The sequence below is a fragment of the Crassostrea angulata genome, chromosome 2, assembly GCF_025612915.1.
Source record: "Crassostrea angulata isolate pt1a10 chromosome 2, ASM2561291v2, whole genome shotgun sequence".
Lineage (NCBI taxonomy): Eukaryota > Metazoa > Mollusca > Bivalvia > Ostreida > Ostreidae > Magallana > Magallana angulata.
Window position 1 is genome coordinate 40033665 of NC_069112.1, and position 16290 is coordinate 40049954.

The following is a 16290-nucleotide window of genomic DNA, read 5'->3' on the forward strand; positions in this document are numbered from 1 at the left end:
TTCTAAAGACGGTAAGCTTTTTAAAAAAGCTAAACTTGTAAGTTTACAATAATCAGAATAGACGAAAAATTTTCAAAACGCATCTGTCGTATGGGTGTGAATCTGTGTCCTAAAAGCGCTCGTCAGACGATGAAAACACGTGTAGCTGGTATTTTACGATGATAGTGATTTTTTGATGATTTATCAGCTAAGTAGAATGGATATACAGTGTATTTGTTATCTACCAGATAGCTTAATAACAATTTTTTGTGATTGTTGATGAGTTGATGAATTTTCAACCGACTAAATGTGTTGTTTCATTCAAAACATGAGAAGAGACTGTATTGTTTACATTAAGGCCTATACAATGTACATGTTGCTTTATTGCCCGACCGTTAAATTGTTGATCATTTTCATCAGAACCAATCGATACGAATCAGTTCATAGTACTTGTACTGACAATACTTAGCTTTACACAACTTTTTTTTTTCAATTTGTCAGTAAACAGCACACGACTGTGTGAAAACAGCTGATTTGATTTTCCAAAAATCAGTACAGTACAGGCTAAAATATTATTATAAACAGCTGATTTCATTTTCTGGAAATTGATGAACAGCTGATCAATAACACCTTTCTACCGTGTTCAAAATTATTCTAACACAGTCCATTTATATTCCTTACACATTCATTTAGTTGATATAAAATGTTCATGCACATTAATTCTTATTACTTGTTTTTTTTATAACTCAGTATATTACTATCATAGCATTGTTTGAAATTGTCTCACAAGGGTTCATACTTATGATGCTGTACTATTGGTAATAAAAAAGAATAATAATAATAAACAAATGACTGCATGTCTCCATCTGATTTTCTTTAAATGAGGAATCTACATGCATGGTCATGCATGCATATGGTACTGTTTGTGTAGAATGTCTATGTGTAACTTTCATTTGGTCATTTTACCCATCCATGCAAAATATATGTAGACCTTTCATAAAACATCAAATTACTGTTGACATGCCTTATGCATGTAAATTGAATTGTACGATTTCCCATAATTATTTTTTGTTATTTGCAGTATAATTTGAAAAGTGCAACACTGATTTGAAACAAAGTATTGACAAAAAATGTAAGTAAATAACATGTAATGGTAAATCTAATAACCATATGAGACAATTCAATTAGAAAAGGCAATTTTATTTACGAATGGTTTCATGTTTTCAAATGATTGATAGAAACCTATGTTATTTATTAATCTACAATTTTGAATAGTTCATGTTCATCAGCTGTAAGAGAGAAAGGTGCACTTTTAAGGTTAGGCCGGGTAAAATAAATGGGTGCAAATAAACTATCATGCACATATTAGGGATGAGGATGCTAATAATTTCAAATCGACCAAACCGAAAAGCGTGCGTGCCTAAAATTGAGAAATGCATATTACGTGCTTGTGAGTTGAGATCGAATATAGTAGGAAAAAAGAGACCTTAGGAAGGGTCGTATTATTCAAATAAAATCAAACGTAATACCACAGCATTCAGCATCTTGTTCTGCTCATGTTAGTTTTACAGTATCTAATATGCAAAGTTTAAAATCTACGAAGATTGTTAAGTAATACGTAAAAAAAAAATCAGAAAATTATCTCCCTTGCGCCGGATAGTTTTTCAACCAATGAAATAAATGTAATTGTTCATATAATGCATTTTTCTACCTATATACATTTTTCATATAATGTATTTTCCACCTATCACAAAGAAGAGAAAGTTCACAACCCGGAGACATTTAATTATTTCAACTCTCTTATTTTAGGAAGACAGTAACGATGTTAATGTTCAACTTCTTGTCAGCCAAATAACGGTTCTCATTTCCTAGACTTGACTTTAACGTGTCGGATTCATTTGCTTTCTTTGCATTCATTAAGAATCTTGTTAAATGCATATCCAGCCCCCCCCCCCCCCCCACCGGAATGTCCTTCGGTATAATAAATTCACCACTCCTCGTTAGATAACCATGTTTTCCTTAGGTCAAATTCAGTTTTTTCATCTTGTATTTTTTATATGAAGGCCCCTTACAATATTTCTTCTTAGGTTTGTCACTGACTTTTTACAAAAGTTTGTGGGTCGGTAAAGTCCATAGAAGGCGAGGCGATAACCATGCGTTTTATACGTTGTAAGGAGCTATTACACTGTACATCGTTAAGTATTAAAATTATAATTTTGTTTTAATCAAAACTAGAGTTAATAAATTCCTTTTTTAAACAATGTATAATCATTACCATTTTTTCATAGCGTGATTACAGTTAAGAACAACAGAAGGAATTGAAATGTTAAACCATTTGCAATTAATAAATATACACATCGGTCACACAAGAAATGTACATAAAAATACATCTATCAGATATTGGCGTTAGTAGCATCATCGGGAGGACAGGCGGCGGTTAAAGTTTGACATTGCTGACATAGACCATTGGAGCTTTTTATTCTCCTCTCTCACAAATCATGTTGAATGTGTCTTGACACGGATAATCATGCCAGAAACCGAACTCTGACAAAACACAATTTTCATCTTTTTCCTTACTCTCGCCGTTCGGTTGGGAATCCTTCGAATCCCAGTTCGTGAAAACCAGTTCACTGTCTGAATGATCCCATACCCAAATGTTCTTATTTCTATCTTTGATGGCGCCTGTCCACCAATAGCCTCCTGAAACTAATAATCGATGAGTCTTTGTATAATAAAGATGAGATTTAACTAAGGTATCTCAAATCTCACGCTTTGATTTAGGTGCGCAGATGATCATTATATTTTAAATGAATAATTGCATTTATTTAAACATTTCAGAAAGATGATTATTTCATAAATACACAACATTCATTAAGAAAACCATTAGATTTTAAGAAAGTTTTAGAGTAACAATTGTTTTCTTGCCGCAGGTTTTTTTTTTAGACGAAAATGACAGAAACAAGCAATTTTTGATTTTTTTTAATACACATTTCTTTTTATTATACTTTATTTTTCACATTTTTAACATTTGTAGGTATGTAACATATTACATAGGTTCTTTGTGACATGTTCAAAAATTAAATCTTGAATGATATACATTTAGCATAAAATCATGCAAATATCTAGAAAATGTCTGAAATTCTTAAAACCAAATCTTTCGAGAAATTTTACCTTTTTTACCTGAATACATATCAAGGCACACAGGAATGATCTTATAAATTTTTTGATATTCAAAATATTTTCATTTCAAATCAAATTGTAACTATTATATAAACTGTCTATGAGTAAAAAGATCACAAAAGAATTTATGCAACTTTTAATTTTTTTTTCTAATCCCAATATTCAGTTAGACCATTATGCATTATTAAATACAATATCTGAAGAAATGATTTGCTTAATCAAAATTACTGACAACAAATCCTTAAACTGCATTTTAGGTGCAAAAAGGTAAAATTAAATTGGCCATAACTTGAAAGAATAATGACTGACCCCCATTGTCTTTGATTTTTCTAAATATGCTTTTCTACAGATTTCAGTGATATTCTTCTCAAGAAATTGTTGATACAAGAACATTAAGTAGTGGGATACCTAAGTGATTTGGCTTATCTTTAGTGTCGAGTTATTTTGGTCCAGCGTGCTTAGTTGGCTGTGTGTTTGAAAACAGTGAATACAATGCTTTGCGGTTTTTTCATTTCTCATGTGAGATTTTCTAATGTAAAACAGATTGTCAAGATTTACCATTATGCATAAAATAAATTGTGTTTGGGCAAATATTATGTAATTTAAGAGTTTCTTAAACACGAATGATTTTAAAGAATTATGAATTTATGTTAATACACATAATACACATTTACCTTTATCTTTCAACCAGTTTTGTTCTGCTTTCGAGTTGATCTCGAGAAGATATGACTTAAATGATTCGCATTTCTTCTGTAAAAAAATACATAATCTATCAAATATCTGCACAAACATAGGGATATGTTATAAATCGATAGAGAATTTCTAAACATTTAACATAGGACACTTATGTTTACATTCTCACAGGTAATACGTGAATATCGTAGAGGGGTAAATTGAATCATTCTCTATATTAATTAAGATAAAAAAGTTAAAATCGTGAGAACATTAGCACATATTCCAGTTTTACTGTTAGTCTTAATATCAATATCCTGTGACAATTAAAAATGCCATCTGATAGAATAAACTATATCAAAAATCTTAAATTTAGTCTGCCATATATACATGTACTTCATTTAAGAGGTGCATAGAGATATAAGGAATTAAATATAAAATGATGTTTTATAACAATAAATTTGTTTGACAGGTTATCAGGATTTTTCAGAAAACACAATAAAAAGCCATGTCATTACTACATGTACACATTTATTAACAAATCATTATTGGCTAACGAAATGTATATAAATTGCCACCTACAGTCCCTTGAAAAGAAAGTTTTAAACAAGCTTTTGCCTCCTCTTCAAAATGATGTCAAATTGAATATTGGTAACGGAGTATATTTCACTTCAAAACAATTTTTTCAAAAATATCTTGGCTTTTTCAAAAAGCTTCAAATATCGGTGATATGAAAAGGAAACTACTGGCATTTGATTAAGTACAATTATAAAACTTTAACATGCGAAAAAAATAATAAAATACGGCGGGCTTAGCACCCCTGCGAATCCTATTGTCATCTTAATTTAGACCATGTGGTTTTATTTGACATTTTTAGATTCGCAGTAAAAATCGTAGCTCGTATTTTTAGTTAATTTCCTAGAATCTAGGTACAGTAAAACACGCAGATAACGAAGTCCCAGGGACGGGCAGTAATACTTCATTTTAAGTGTAATTCGTTATCTCCGTTAAATTTACAACATGAAATAAAGTCTCAGGGAATAAATGGCACTTCGCTATAAGCGTCAATTCAATATAAGCGTGTTCGCTATAACCGTGTTTTACTGTACTTGTAGTCAATAATATAAAATCTAGAAGGTTTTTTTTAAATGAGTTCTAAAAATAAATGCCAATAGAAAATATAGCTTTTTTTCTGCTGTTTCAACATTAAACATGCTTGGTAGCGAATTCGCCTAAGGATTAATTTTCGATCCGTGCCTGACCTAGATATAGTTCACAAGTGAAACAGACTATGCTGTTTTATGCAGAATGTTCCCTAAAAATGGCACGTAACATTAATAAGTTATTATACAAAACAGTCGCCAATTTTTTTAACAAGCATATTATTGCACACCAAATGCATTAAACATAGTAATAATTTTATCAAGCAACCATATGTTTATATTTTCAACCACGTGTAAAATGGTTGAACAAGAACGATAACTCTGTTATGAATATCATGTTTTAATTTAAATAACCACTTAATGATGACATAAGACATATACCTTAATAAATTTCATATTTTAACAAAAATAAAGGTAGAATATGATATGAAGCACGACCAATAATTCCGTTTTTTGAGAATACCATCCGAACACTCTTACTTCCGCTCAAAATTTCACAGGAATTGAACAAATATCAAGGAAATCTCATTTCAATTTTCATTAGAGGGCCTCTGGATTTACTACTTTATTACATTATTTTATACTAAGCAACGACGAAGAAAACATTCCAAACATATTCGCAGGGGTGTTTGTGGTTTTGATTACTTTTACACGGACAAATATGTTTGTTTGAAGCAATGCTTTTCTTCAAAGTAAGTGTAAATGATGTATACATATTTGAAAAAAATGAAATTGGTAGGTTATTTGAATATAAAACACAACGTACCTTGGCATCATTCCAGGTCAAAGAAGTTTCTATGAAACAATATTGATTCTTGAAGGAGTTTTCCTCATAATCTGAGTGTACATTGATAAAAAGTACATTGGTTACGATATATCTGAACTGTATTTGCAAAACAATGAACTTCAGACAATTCAGATGTAAAGAAATATTTAGTAATATTCATTTTCAGTTTGTCCTAATATTAATACCAGATGACCTAAAATGGTAGCATATTATGAACTACGCAGACAAAATACATGCATATGAATACTTTTCAGATAAAACACGAAAGAGCAAATGGATCTCGTTTGAAAAGGCATATGTTAAGAACAAATTTAAAGGTAATTTTGAGTTTGTTCTTGTTGATAGATACAACTATTTTCTCTGGCTAACCTCATACTTATTCTTCCTGTATCATTGTTATTAGCGTGTGCATTTCAGTTATACAGTAATTTCATTAATATATTGCTATATATTTAAGTTGCATTTACGTTTACATTTAAGATAACTGTAATGATGATTGTTTTACGTATTGATTACGATAGATAGATAGATAGATAGATAGATAGATAGATAGATAGATAGATAGATAGATAGATAGATAGATAGATAGATGGTGGGATAGATAGTGGGATAGATAGTGGGATAGATATAGAGACAAATAGATCACAGATAGAACACTAAATAAAAAACTTACACATATGGTATTTATTCAAACATTATTTCAAAAACCGCAAAGAATGAATGTAATTTCGTAAAATAAATATGTTTTTTCGTATGTCTGAATTGCGTGTTTCATTACAACACGTGATTTTTTAACGAAAAGTTGTTGGTATGAGTACATAGAAAAATGAGTGACCCAAATAATTCATGCGTTACTTTGACATTTTGAGCCAGTCTGATGGTATGCAGGAATAACAGCTAATCGCTCAAAAAGTGAATGCGTAAATATCAAACGATATGTGTCCGTCATCTCAGACAGACAGACTGATGAAGACAGAATAGAAGACTTACATGTTCCGTTTTCATTTAAACACATACGATGAAATTGTAAAAATTCTACTGTCCCTGAAACCAAAAAAAAAACCAGTATTATTGTTGTTGCTAAGTGCAATCAGTTTTTGTACTTCTATGCAGAGGCGGACCCAGCAATATGATAAGGGGGGGGGGGGGGGGGGGGGGGGGTGTTCCAGACAGATGATATAGAAAGTGCTATAGAAAAATTCTTGGAGAGGATCTCTTTGTTTGAAGAATCTGTAACTTCATCGGGAATTACACTATAAAACGAATTTACCTCCCCTGATTTTAAAATTTTTGTAAGGTGGTTCCTGATAAACATACCAATGATAAATATTAATTGGTTTTGAATTGTTTGTGAAGTGTATTGTGCATTTTTACGACCCTCCAAGAGATGTTGCCTTAGAACTTAATCACTGTCAGATAGCAATGACAAAATAGCATGGAAATTGCCCTTTCTACCGGTGGTAGAAGTACTGTCGTCCCTGTGCCTCTCAATGCGATGTTTTGTTTTCCACATAACAAGACAACTTTAATAATGCTTTTAAGAATGTGTTCATTTTTTGTATATCAATCCGTTGGCCTCTTAAAGTCTATATCAAACACTTTCTTTTGGATTTTGAATAACTGCAGCGAAAGAAGATCCTTTGACTTTTAATGATAATCGCAATTTGCGTGATTTTCAGGAACGCCTTCTTTGCCGACAGCTTTAGTTAAGTTTACAAATGGTCTTGAAACGAGAACTGCATATTTGCCACGACCTGTCTGAGGTGGGAATAAATGCAATATTTGCAAAGTCCGCCGCCCAAAATGGGACTGTAAACCAACCAAGGATATTTTATCAACCATGAATATTGGAAAGTAAGCGTGTACTTTTTTAAGGGTCCCCTTAATAACGGTTTGCTGGCAAAACTGTGAAAAGTTTTCATCAGGACGAAAGTGGTGTTTTAGAAATGTATACCTCTCTTGATCAGTTAAAGTAAATGAACTAGAGTTTATCTCCCGATGTCATATAAAAATGACTGAGCATCACCAAAGTCCTTTGAAAGTTTTTGCTCCTGAGCATTGTTAGCAGTATTTTCCCCGCTTTTGCCACTCATATTATATGTATCAATGTTTAACTTTTTTCCCGGAACTGATGCTTCAGAACACTCAGGGACAGAGTTTGGCACATCTGTAAAACTCTCAGGGCCAGAGTTAGAAATATCTTTACATTTTGAAACAGATTTAGAAACATCTTTACAACACCCAGGGACAGAGTAAGAAACCACTTCACAACAATCATCAGTAAAGTGCATATGCAAATCCAGTCCTTGTATCTAGATTACCATCTCGTGACCAAATAATGCCAAAATTTGCATCAACAACTCAAGGTGAATCGAAAGGGGAAATGCGGTCATGAAAAAGAGGACAAAGTCCTTCATTTGCGTTTAGATACATAAACTCTATATTTAATTGAAGTAGGTTTGAAAGGGCCAGAATATGTATCATTGACGACTATATTTTATCGATACACGTAAGCAGAGCCTCGTAGCGGATAGCCGCCTCTCTGTCTCTTGTTCTGTCAAACAGGTCACTGGCTTCGCCTGTAAGTAAAAGGGGAAAAGCGTATCCTCGTGATCTGTAAATATCTTTGTATGTGACACTCTGTTTTCTAGCACAGGACGGTTTGCATATTTTTTTTTAGATTTAATAAGCGATTCTGCAGCGACAAGAACACGCAACTGTGTTGAAAGGGAAATGTTACCTGCTAAATAGACGGAAACGCAGTTAAACAAGCAATTTCCATCATGGGGATTTGAAGTGCTAACGTAGATGCTAGAGCATCTTCAACAATGTTTCGAACTGTTGTGTTTTGATTAACATCCTGTAAAACCTTTTCACGGATTTCTTGTGTCAAAAACTCCGAGTCTTGAAAACATATATTTATGTTTTTTTATCCAATATTGCTTTACGTAATTTTTCAATTATCCACATGTTTTAGTCAAATGAAAACCGGATGCTGAGGGAGCGTACTATATTTTACTAAACTACACTGTATCCGTATGAATTAATTATTCCGAAACGACTTAATATAGACACATTAACATATTATATCTGTTTGTACAGAATTCATATAAATACGATATTTTTCGAAGTATTTGTGTTTAAATATATTTGTGAAACATAGAATTGAAAATAGTCGTCTATATTATAAAATTTAATGGTAAAAAAAACACCACATTTCCAAGAGAAAGGGGGGGGGGGGTATTCAAACCCCCGGAACCCCCCCCCCCCCCCCCGCTCTTGATCCGCCAATTCTATGACAACCTTCAAATGCACTTAAAAAAATATCCATTATACAAAACAAAATGATATATTTGGTCATTACGTTACCGATTATTATCTTGACGAATTCAGGGGCAAATGTTACAAAGCTCAGCTTTTCTTGTAAAAAAGAAAGAAAAATGAACAATAAGAATTAAGCACCCAATAACTGTAAGACTTTTTTATAAATCATATCTTTGGGTAATGAACTTTAATAATCTAGTGTGTTATTAAATAATTCAAATAGTTAAGGTAGTAAATGTATATGTACGATTTTGCTTAATTGTTGAACTTAACATAAAATCTCATTCATAAACATACCTCTAACAATATCAAGTTGATTTTTTAAGTTGTCCACTTGAGTCTGCAATAGCACGTCCCGATCTGTTAAGAATAAATGTAAAATTTGAAGCCTAACTTTTGATCTGATTGCGTTACGTCAGTGACATGTCAAACAAAGAAATAACATAACAAACATTTTCAAATTCGTACAGCCTACAAAAAAATATCCATCCACTTTCTTTTTTTTCTACCCATTTTACTCTTGTAAACATTCGGTAACAAATACTACAATTTAGGTAGTTATTTAGAGACACAACTCGCAAAGTTTGTCACCTATCAAAAGTTCATTTTATCTTAATACTGAATTTTAGTGTCTTGTTGAAATTCTCTACTATTAAATCTCAATGTTTTCAGATATTTTTTTTTTTACAATTTCTATAGATAAATTGTTGTGATAACGAACAGTGATTCAAAATCAAACGTCCAAAGAAGAAAAAAAATACAAAACAGGATCATAGCAGACACGGATTTCTCCAAACTAAGCGAACTAATCAGGCGACTAGGACATTTCAAAAATTAAAGAAAAAATATTATTTGCAAAAGATTTCGAAATCCAATGATATATTTTTTTTATATATTTATCTTTATTATGATACCATCAATAAATAAATAAATAAATAATAAATAAAACAATGAATTACATGTTGTCGGAGTCGTAAGAGTAAACGACTAAAGTGGGTGATTGCAGGATAAAGGTATATGCATCAAAATGCGTGATTGTAGGATAACAGGTTATACGTTATAGTGCGGAGAAGGTGGTTAATAATGGCATAACAATAACTACGTAGAACGTCAATCAGCATTCGGAAGATTGTACATTGAAGTATTGGCTGACCATGTCGTTGTATCGATCGTAGAATGATAATTTCAATCGAGACCGTTGATAATATTGTTTTGTTAACTTGTTTGTCAGTAGTTTGCATCTTTTCAGAAATTCTTCTTACATAGAGCATGCTCTAGCCTATCAATCACTTGCCAGACAAAAACACCATATGCAGGTGATGAAGGTACATAGTATATGAATATTGCTACATAAGTAAGGACAGATGAAGATAGAAAAATTAAAGGCATGTCGTTTATCAAAAAGTTTTGTTGTTAAGTTATTATTGATGTCTTTCTTTAGTAAACCATCTAAGTATGAAATAGATGATTCGGACTCTGTGGTATCTTTTAGTTCAAGTTTACTGGGATATATCGAGTCGACGTAAGAATGGAAGTAACAATTGTTAATGGATAAAACGCCATCGATTTACCTAAATAGCCACAACGAGTGATTTCTTTTTTTTCATGTACAAGTCCTTAAAAAACACTGCTTAATGGGAATACAGAAATAGTTCTGCTCACATGTGAGCGCCATTGGAAGCCATGGGATGACTAAATCATATTTCAGCTGGACGCTAAAACATGGCTTTCTACCCGTGATTTTCTTTAACAAAGAAACACATTCTTGATGTATTGGTAGATGCTGTTCTATAAACAACCTACGCTATAGGAATGTTTTGCGCACTTTGCAAAATTACGCACTTTGGCATTTTTTTTTACTTTTTAAGTGCGTTACATTTGGAACAAAGTCAAGTCATTCTGATTAAAACAATATTAATAGTCCTGTTAAAAATGTCAAAAGACTCAAATATGATAAATAATTTCTATAACCTTATTTAGCTCAAAAGGAAATCGAAAAAAAAAGAACCCATGATATGTTTAGTCAACATCAAAATCAGTTTAACAAATTGTCGTGAAAATCATTTTGTTTTTATAATTTACACATGATGAACAATAGTTCAAAAGTTTATGGCAATTTGAATATCAAAATAACACTATAAGTGCACCTTGTTTTCTTCCTGTTTCATTGTTTTACTTTGCAAGTGTATTTTTTTCTTTATAGACAGGGGAAAATGATAAACTAAATGATTAAAACAAAAGATGGCCTATTTTGAGATTGCAAATAACATAGGACCAATTACAAACATAAAAAAATGAGATGTATTAAAACCTCTAATAATTTATGAAACATATTCTTTAAGTAGAATTATAATATGTTATTTTCTAAGAGATTTGGATAAAGACCCATACGTTATAAATGCTTTATTACAAATATTAATATAAGAATATGAGTCAGTATCCAGAAATATCACTAATCTTATCTTTTTTGCTGAAACATTGAACTCAAGTCACAGAACCATGCATATCCCTTATAATTTGTTCTTAAGCTTTTTTTTCTAAGAAAAAATAATTTAAGCTTTTGTATAAATACCTTGTTTTTCTTTAGAGTAAAAACTTCATTTATGTATAGCGTTAAAACCTTGTATTATATACCATATGTTATACATGTAACACACGTTTATATCGAGCATTATACAAATTGGTTACTCATTGGTATCCCAAAACAAAAGGAAACTAATATCTTGCCATGGGATTATTTTATTGTCAATAACATATGTCTCGTTCAAAAAGGAATGACTACCATTCGTCACCTACAGTACCCGCAACGTTATTCTTTACAATCCTATCCTATCGTATCGTGCATATGTATTGTTCTATCGTGCGTTCATCCTATCCTATCGTGCGTTCATCCTATCATGCTTATCGTTTATAATCAAATCTGCAATCACCAGGAGTTAATTTGCAAATCTTCAAAAGTAAAATATTTAATAAGGGAGAAAGTAAGGCATACCCCCCCCCCCCCCCTTTGATTTTATGTGACACAGTTTGTAAATTTGAGAATACATTTTTTTTAATTTTTTTTTTAGCCTTTTGTTTGTCGATATATTATTATATTTTGTTTAAGTTAACAAATTTGCGGGTTATTCTTAGTTACAAAGACTAGTGGAATAGGTTTTAACCTTTGTATTATTATCAGCTGCGAGAGTCATGTCTTTGTCGTAACTTTCAAGCTAGAATTGATTGCATTTCTATTTTAGAATCCTTTTTTAAAGGTCTGTTTTATATTCCCTTGGGATTTCTTTTTATATAGTAAGTTCGCTCGCATACCCCATATGGCCGCTCGTCTCTCCCTAGACGAAACCCTAAAAACGTATGCATTCCGAGTACTCCTTCCTTCATAGTAGTGGTATGCATTAGCTTGTTACCGTCTTCCTTTCAAGACGGTATAAATAAAGAGTTGATATAATTTACAGTCTCCGGGTTGTGCACTTCCTGCCTTTGTGATTGGTAGAAAATACATGATTTGAAAATTTAGATTATTTCATTGGTTACACTACTGTTCGGCACAAGGGAGATAATTTCTAATGATCGTTTTCATGTACGACTTAACAATTTTTGAAGATTTTAAATCTTAAAAAGTGAGAAAACCAAAAAGCCATACAAATTGCCATAAATGAAATTCAGCCTTTTGATTTTCAGGTCAAACTAGTTGAAAGCAGTTTTCTATAATATATATTGAAATTATTTGCTTTCATTTATTATTTTTATTTAAGTACAACAAGTTATTTGCACCTTCTAAAAACTAAGTGTAAAAACTTTGTTAACCAAAATGCTGAATGGAGCGGTATAACTTTGAATTAATAAAAATAATACGAGTCCATGATCCTTCCCAAGATCTATTTTACCCTACTATAGTCGATATTAACTTACAAGCTCGGGTAGGCATTTCTCAATGTTGGACAAGCAGGTTTAAAAGACACATGACATAAAAATGTTCCAAACGCCATGGTATGTAGATGAAGATGACATGTATATACGAAAAAAGAATTGAATTGTCTTTGATGACTAATTGCTGTTTAGGGTTCGCTCTAAAGACGGTAAGTTTAAAAAAAAGAAGATAATCTTGTTTTATTCATGTTTTTAAATCAAGGGTTTGAATGCCAATAAATACATTTTTTGAATACCACACTGTTGAGAAAAATAAAATGTTTGCTTCGTAAGTGAATTCATGCAATTGATGATTATACATGTAACTCATGGGTTGGATTTTAGTTTTCATGAAAAAGTATGATACATTTTTTTTTTCGTGTAAATTTTATGAAAAGTTTATGTTATTTGATGTAAGCGAACTTTGCAAAAGCAGGGGACCACTTCGACCACATAGCACAACTTATAGTTGTTTATACAGTGTATGTTTGGGAGTTTAATTCAAATACATTTTCTAAATTTAGCTTGAGTAAGTCACTTGGATCTGATGTGGGATGGGCTTGTAGTGAATAAACACTCTTGTCCAACTCATCATAGGCTATTTATACAGTGGTAATTAGTTCTTCGAACTGCATGTAAGTGTAAAGGGATGTCCATCATAATTGACACGCAGACATAGATTGCAATCGGAAAGGCTTGATTTTTATTATGAGTGTCGGAGATATCCCTAACATAAGTGTTTAAAGTGGTGTGTACAATTAGTGTAAAGAATTGGACACATATTGACCAAGATTCTCTGTTGGTGTGTTTATTATCGAGATGATTTTTCTTCCTGTTATATGACAGCATTGTTTTATAGGAACCATTGTTTTAATAACATTAAATTAGCTTAAGTCCAATTTGAGTATTTAAGAGGGGCTGATCCAATCTTTAGTTTTCGTAAGAAATTTAAAAGTCACAGTGAATTTTAACCCTTTGTTTTCATATATGATTTTTTCTTGAATCAAATTGTTTAGACACTCTCAATTGTGATATAGATTTCTAGGTAGTTTCTTTTTTTCTTTTTTTAACTATAATATTGCTTTAACTATGAAGTCAGCTCTGTTTATGTTAATGCACATATTTTCTATCCACCTTTTTATGACAATAAAAGGGAGTTTCTTAACTTTTGTAATGCTCTCTGTTAAGGCAAACTCAAATTATATGACGTTTTCTCAACTTTGATCGACGACAATTCTAGTTTGGTTCAAAAGCAGCCTATATCAATAAGGGTGAAGACATCCCTTAAGTTGACATACGATGTAAACACCGACTGGAACGTCAATTTGAAAGTTGTAGAACATAAACTTATAACGGGTTGTTTAATAGCTGAATCGATTATGTCGTTGCTATGAATAATCAAGAGTTTTGTTGTTTTTTTTGTGTTTATTCTTTTTTTAGTTTTTAATATATTGGTTACATTGAATAAAGATAAGAACTCGGCAATAAATTTAAAAACGTCACAAAGTTAATATTCAGTTCACTTAATGGCAATGCTTCATACTGTTTAATTATACAAGCGGCATATATGTTGAGAAACAAATCAATGATTGTACTTTTCACTAGATGTGTTAATAAGCCACGAGTGCCCCTGTATGAAACCAAAATTTCAAATGCCAAATTAAGCATAAAAGTTATTTCAATGCTAAATTGAAAAGAAGCTATAAATCCTTAAAACATTGTATGAACATAGTTTCATGAGGCATAACTCTGTAAAAAAATCATTGGACTTGAACCAAGTTCAAACTTGACGACCTATATTACTTAAAAAATTAGCCTTTTATTACTTATCAACATTGATAAATGGGAGTTGTAGTTTACATGCATTATACTAAGATAACAGCCATGTTTGATCCGTTCTTCTTTAAAATTAATGATGTTACCTTCAGAGTACCTGACGTCAAGATTTTTCTGCTGAATACATGTTATATTTGTATCATTATATGGATAAAATATCTATTTGATCAGACATAGAGCCAGACCAGATTGGATTTGACAACTTTTTGGTGTTCCACTCGATTATACATAAATATGAAAATCTGCAAAAATGTCAGAGGCGCCTTTCTATGATAGGCGGAGGATAGTATGATATGTAGGATTCTGTTTAGTTATAAGGATTAAACGAGTTTTTTAACGTCTATTAGTTTAAATCTTACCGTAGGCTTCCTTTAAACGTTGGTCCATCCCATTGACAAGGTTGTTTCTGCATCTGTCTTCATACAATGGTTGCCCATAATAACCGCCCATGAAACAAAAGCACATTGCCACTTGAATCAAATATAATCCAGACATTTTTATTTCCTTTTGGTTTTTTCGTTGTGTAATTTCAAATAGTAACTGAAAGAATAGCTCACAATTCAAAACGTATACACGGATAAAATCACTTAGGGGAGTGAATATCCCGTGTTACATTGACAAAAGACAGTCTGAGTCAGCTAAATCTTGTAAATATTCCATGCTGTATTTCTAGGAAAATCATAGAGGAAGTAAATTATATATATATATATATATATATATATATATATATATATATATATATATATATATATATATATATATATATATATATATATATATATATTACTCAAACTCAATAAATGGGTGCAAATGAAAGTGGGTATTGGAAGAAAAATGAAACAGTGTCCTCATTGATGGAATATTGTTTTTTCAAAAGAATAATATGTAAGGTTTATTTTTCTAAAATATTTTTAACATCAAAGAAAGCGTTTTTTTTGTGAGCTCGTTTCAAACATTGACCATTTTTCTGTAACTAAAATACTAAGAAATATCCGTTACTAATCCACATGTGGTTTGTAAATTCTCAAAAGAGACATAAAAAGGAAAAGACCCTAATAAATTATTTTTTTTTATATGAAATACATAAAATAGCTGCAAACCAGTTAAGGCTTTCGTTGATACTTCCGATTAATTTCTATCTATTGTCAGCTAAAAGAAACGACCCGAATATGTTTTTACCAAAATCAAATGTCATGTCATATTATCTAATCATACAAACTAATTCATGTTTAATAGACACGGACTAAAACTAGACTTGTGTTCAAATTTTATTCATTTAACTAACACCAAAACATATAAACATTTAATCAAAATAAAAAGCAATTATAAACTTTTCAAACAGAGATTTAAAAACAGTACCTCTATTGTAACGAACATTACAGAATTAGACATTTGTTATTTCAAAATTAAAACATATCTTTAAGGTAATCTTGCATAGTA

General features: G+C 31.3%; 1 protein-coding gene across 1 annotated transcript; it reads right to left on the reverse strand.

Moving 5' to 3' along the window:
• Positions 1–943: 943 nt before the first annotated feature.
• Positions 944–15452, reverse strand: LOC128171719 (perlucin-like protein). Its single transcript, XM_052837483.1, has 6 exons — positions 15210–15452; positions 9403–9465; positions 6772–6825; positions 5761–5831; positions 3834–3909; positions 944–2685 (listed from the first exon to the last, which is right to left on the reverse strand). The coding sequence occupies exons 1-6, from the start codon at positions 15343–15345 to the stop codon at positions 2456–2458; spliced, it is 630 nt and encodes a 209-aa protein (XP_052693443.1). The 5' UTR covers positions 15346–15452; the 3' UTR covers positions 944–2455.
• Between the last annotated feature and the right edge of the window lie 838 nt (positions 15453–16290).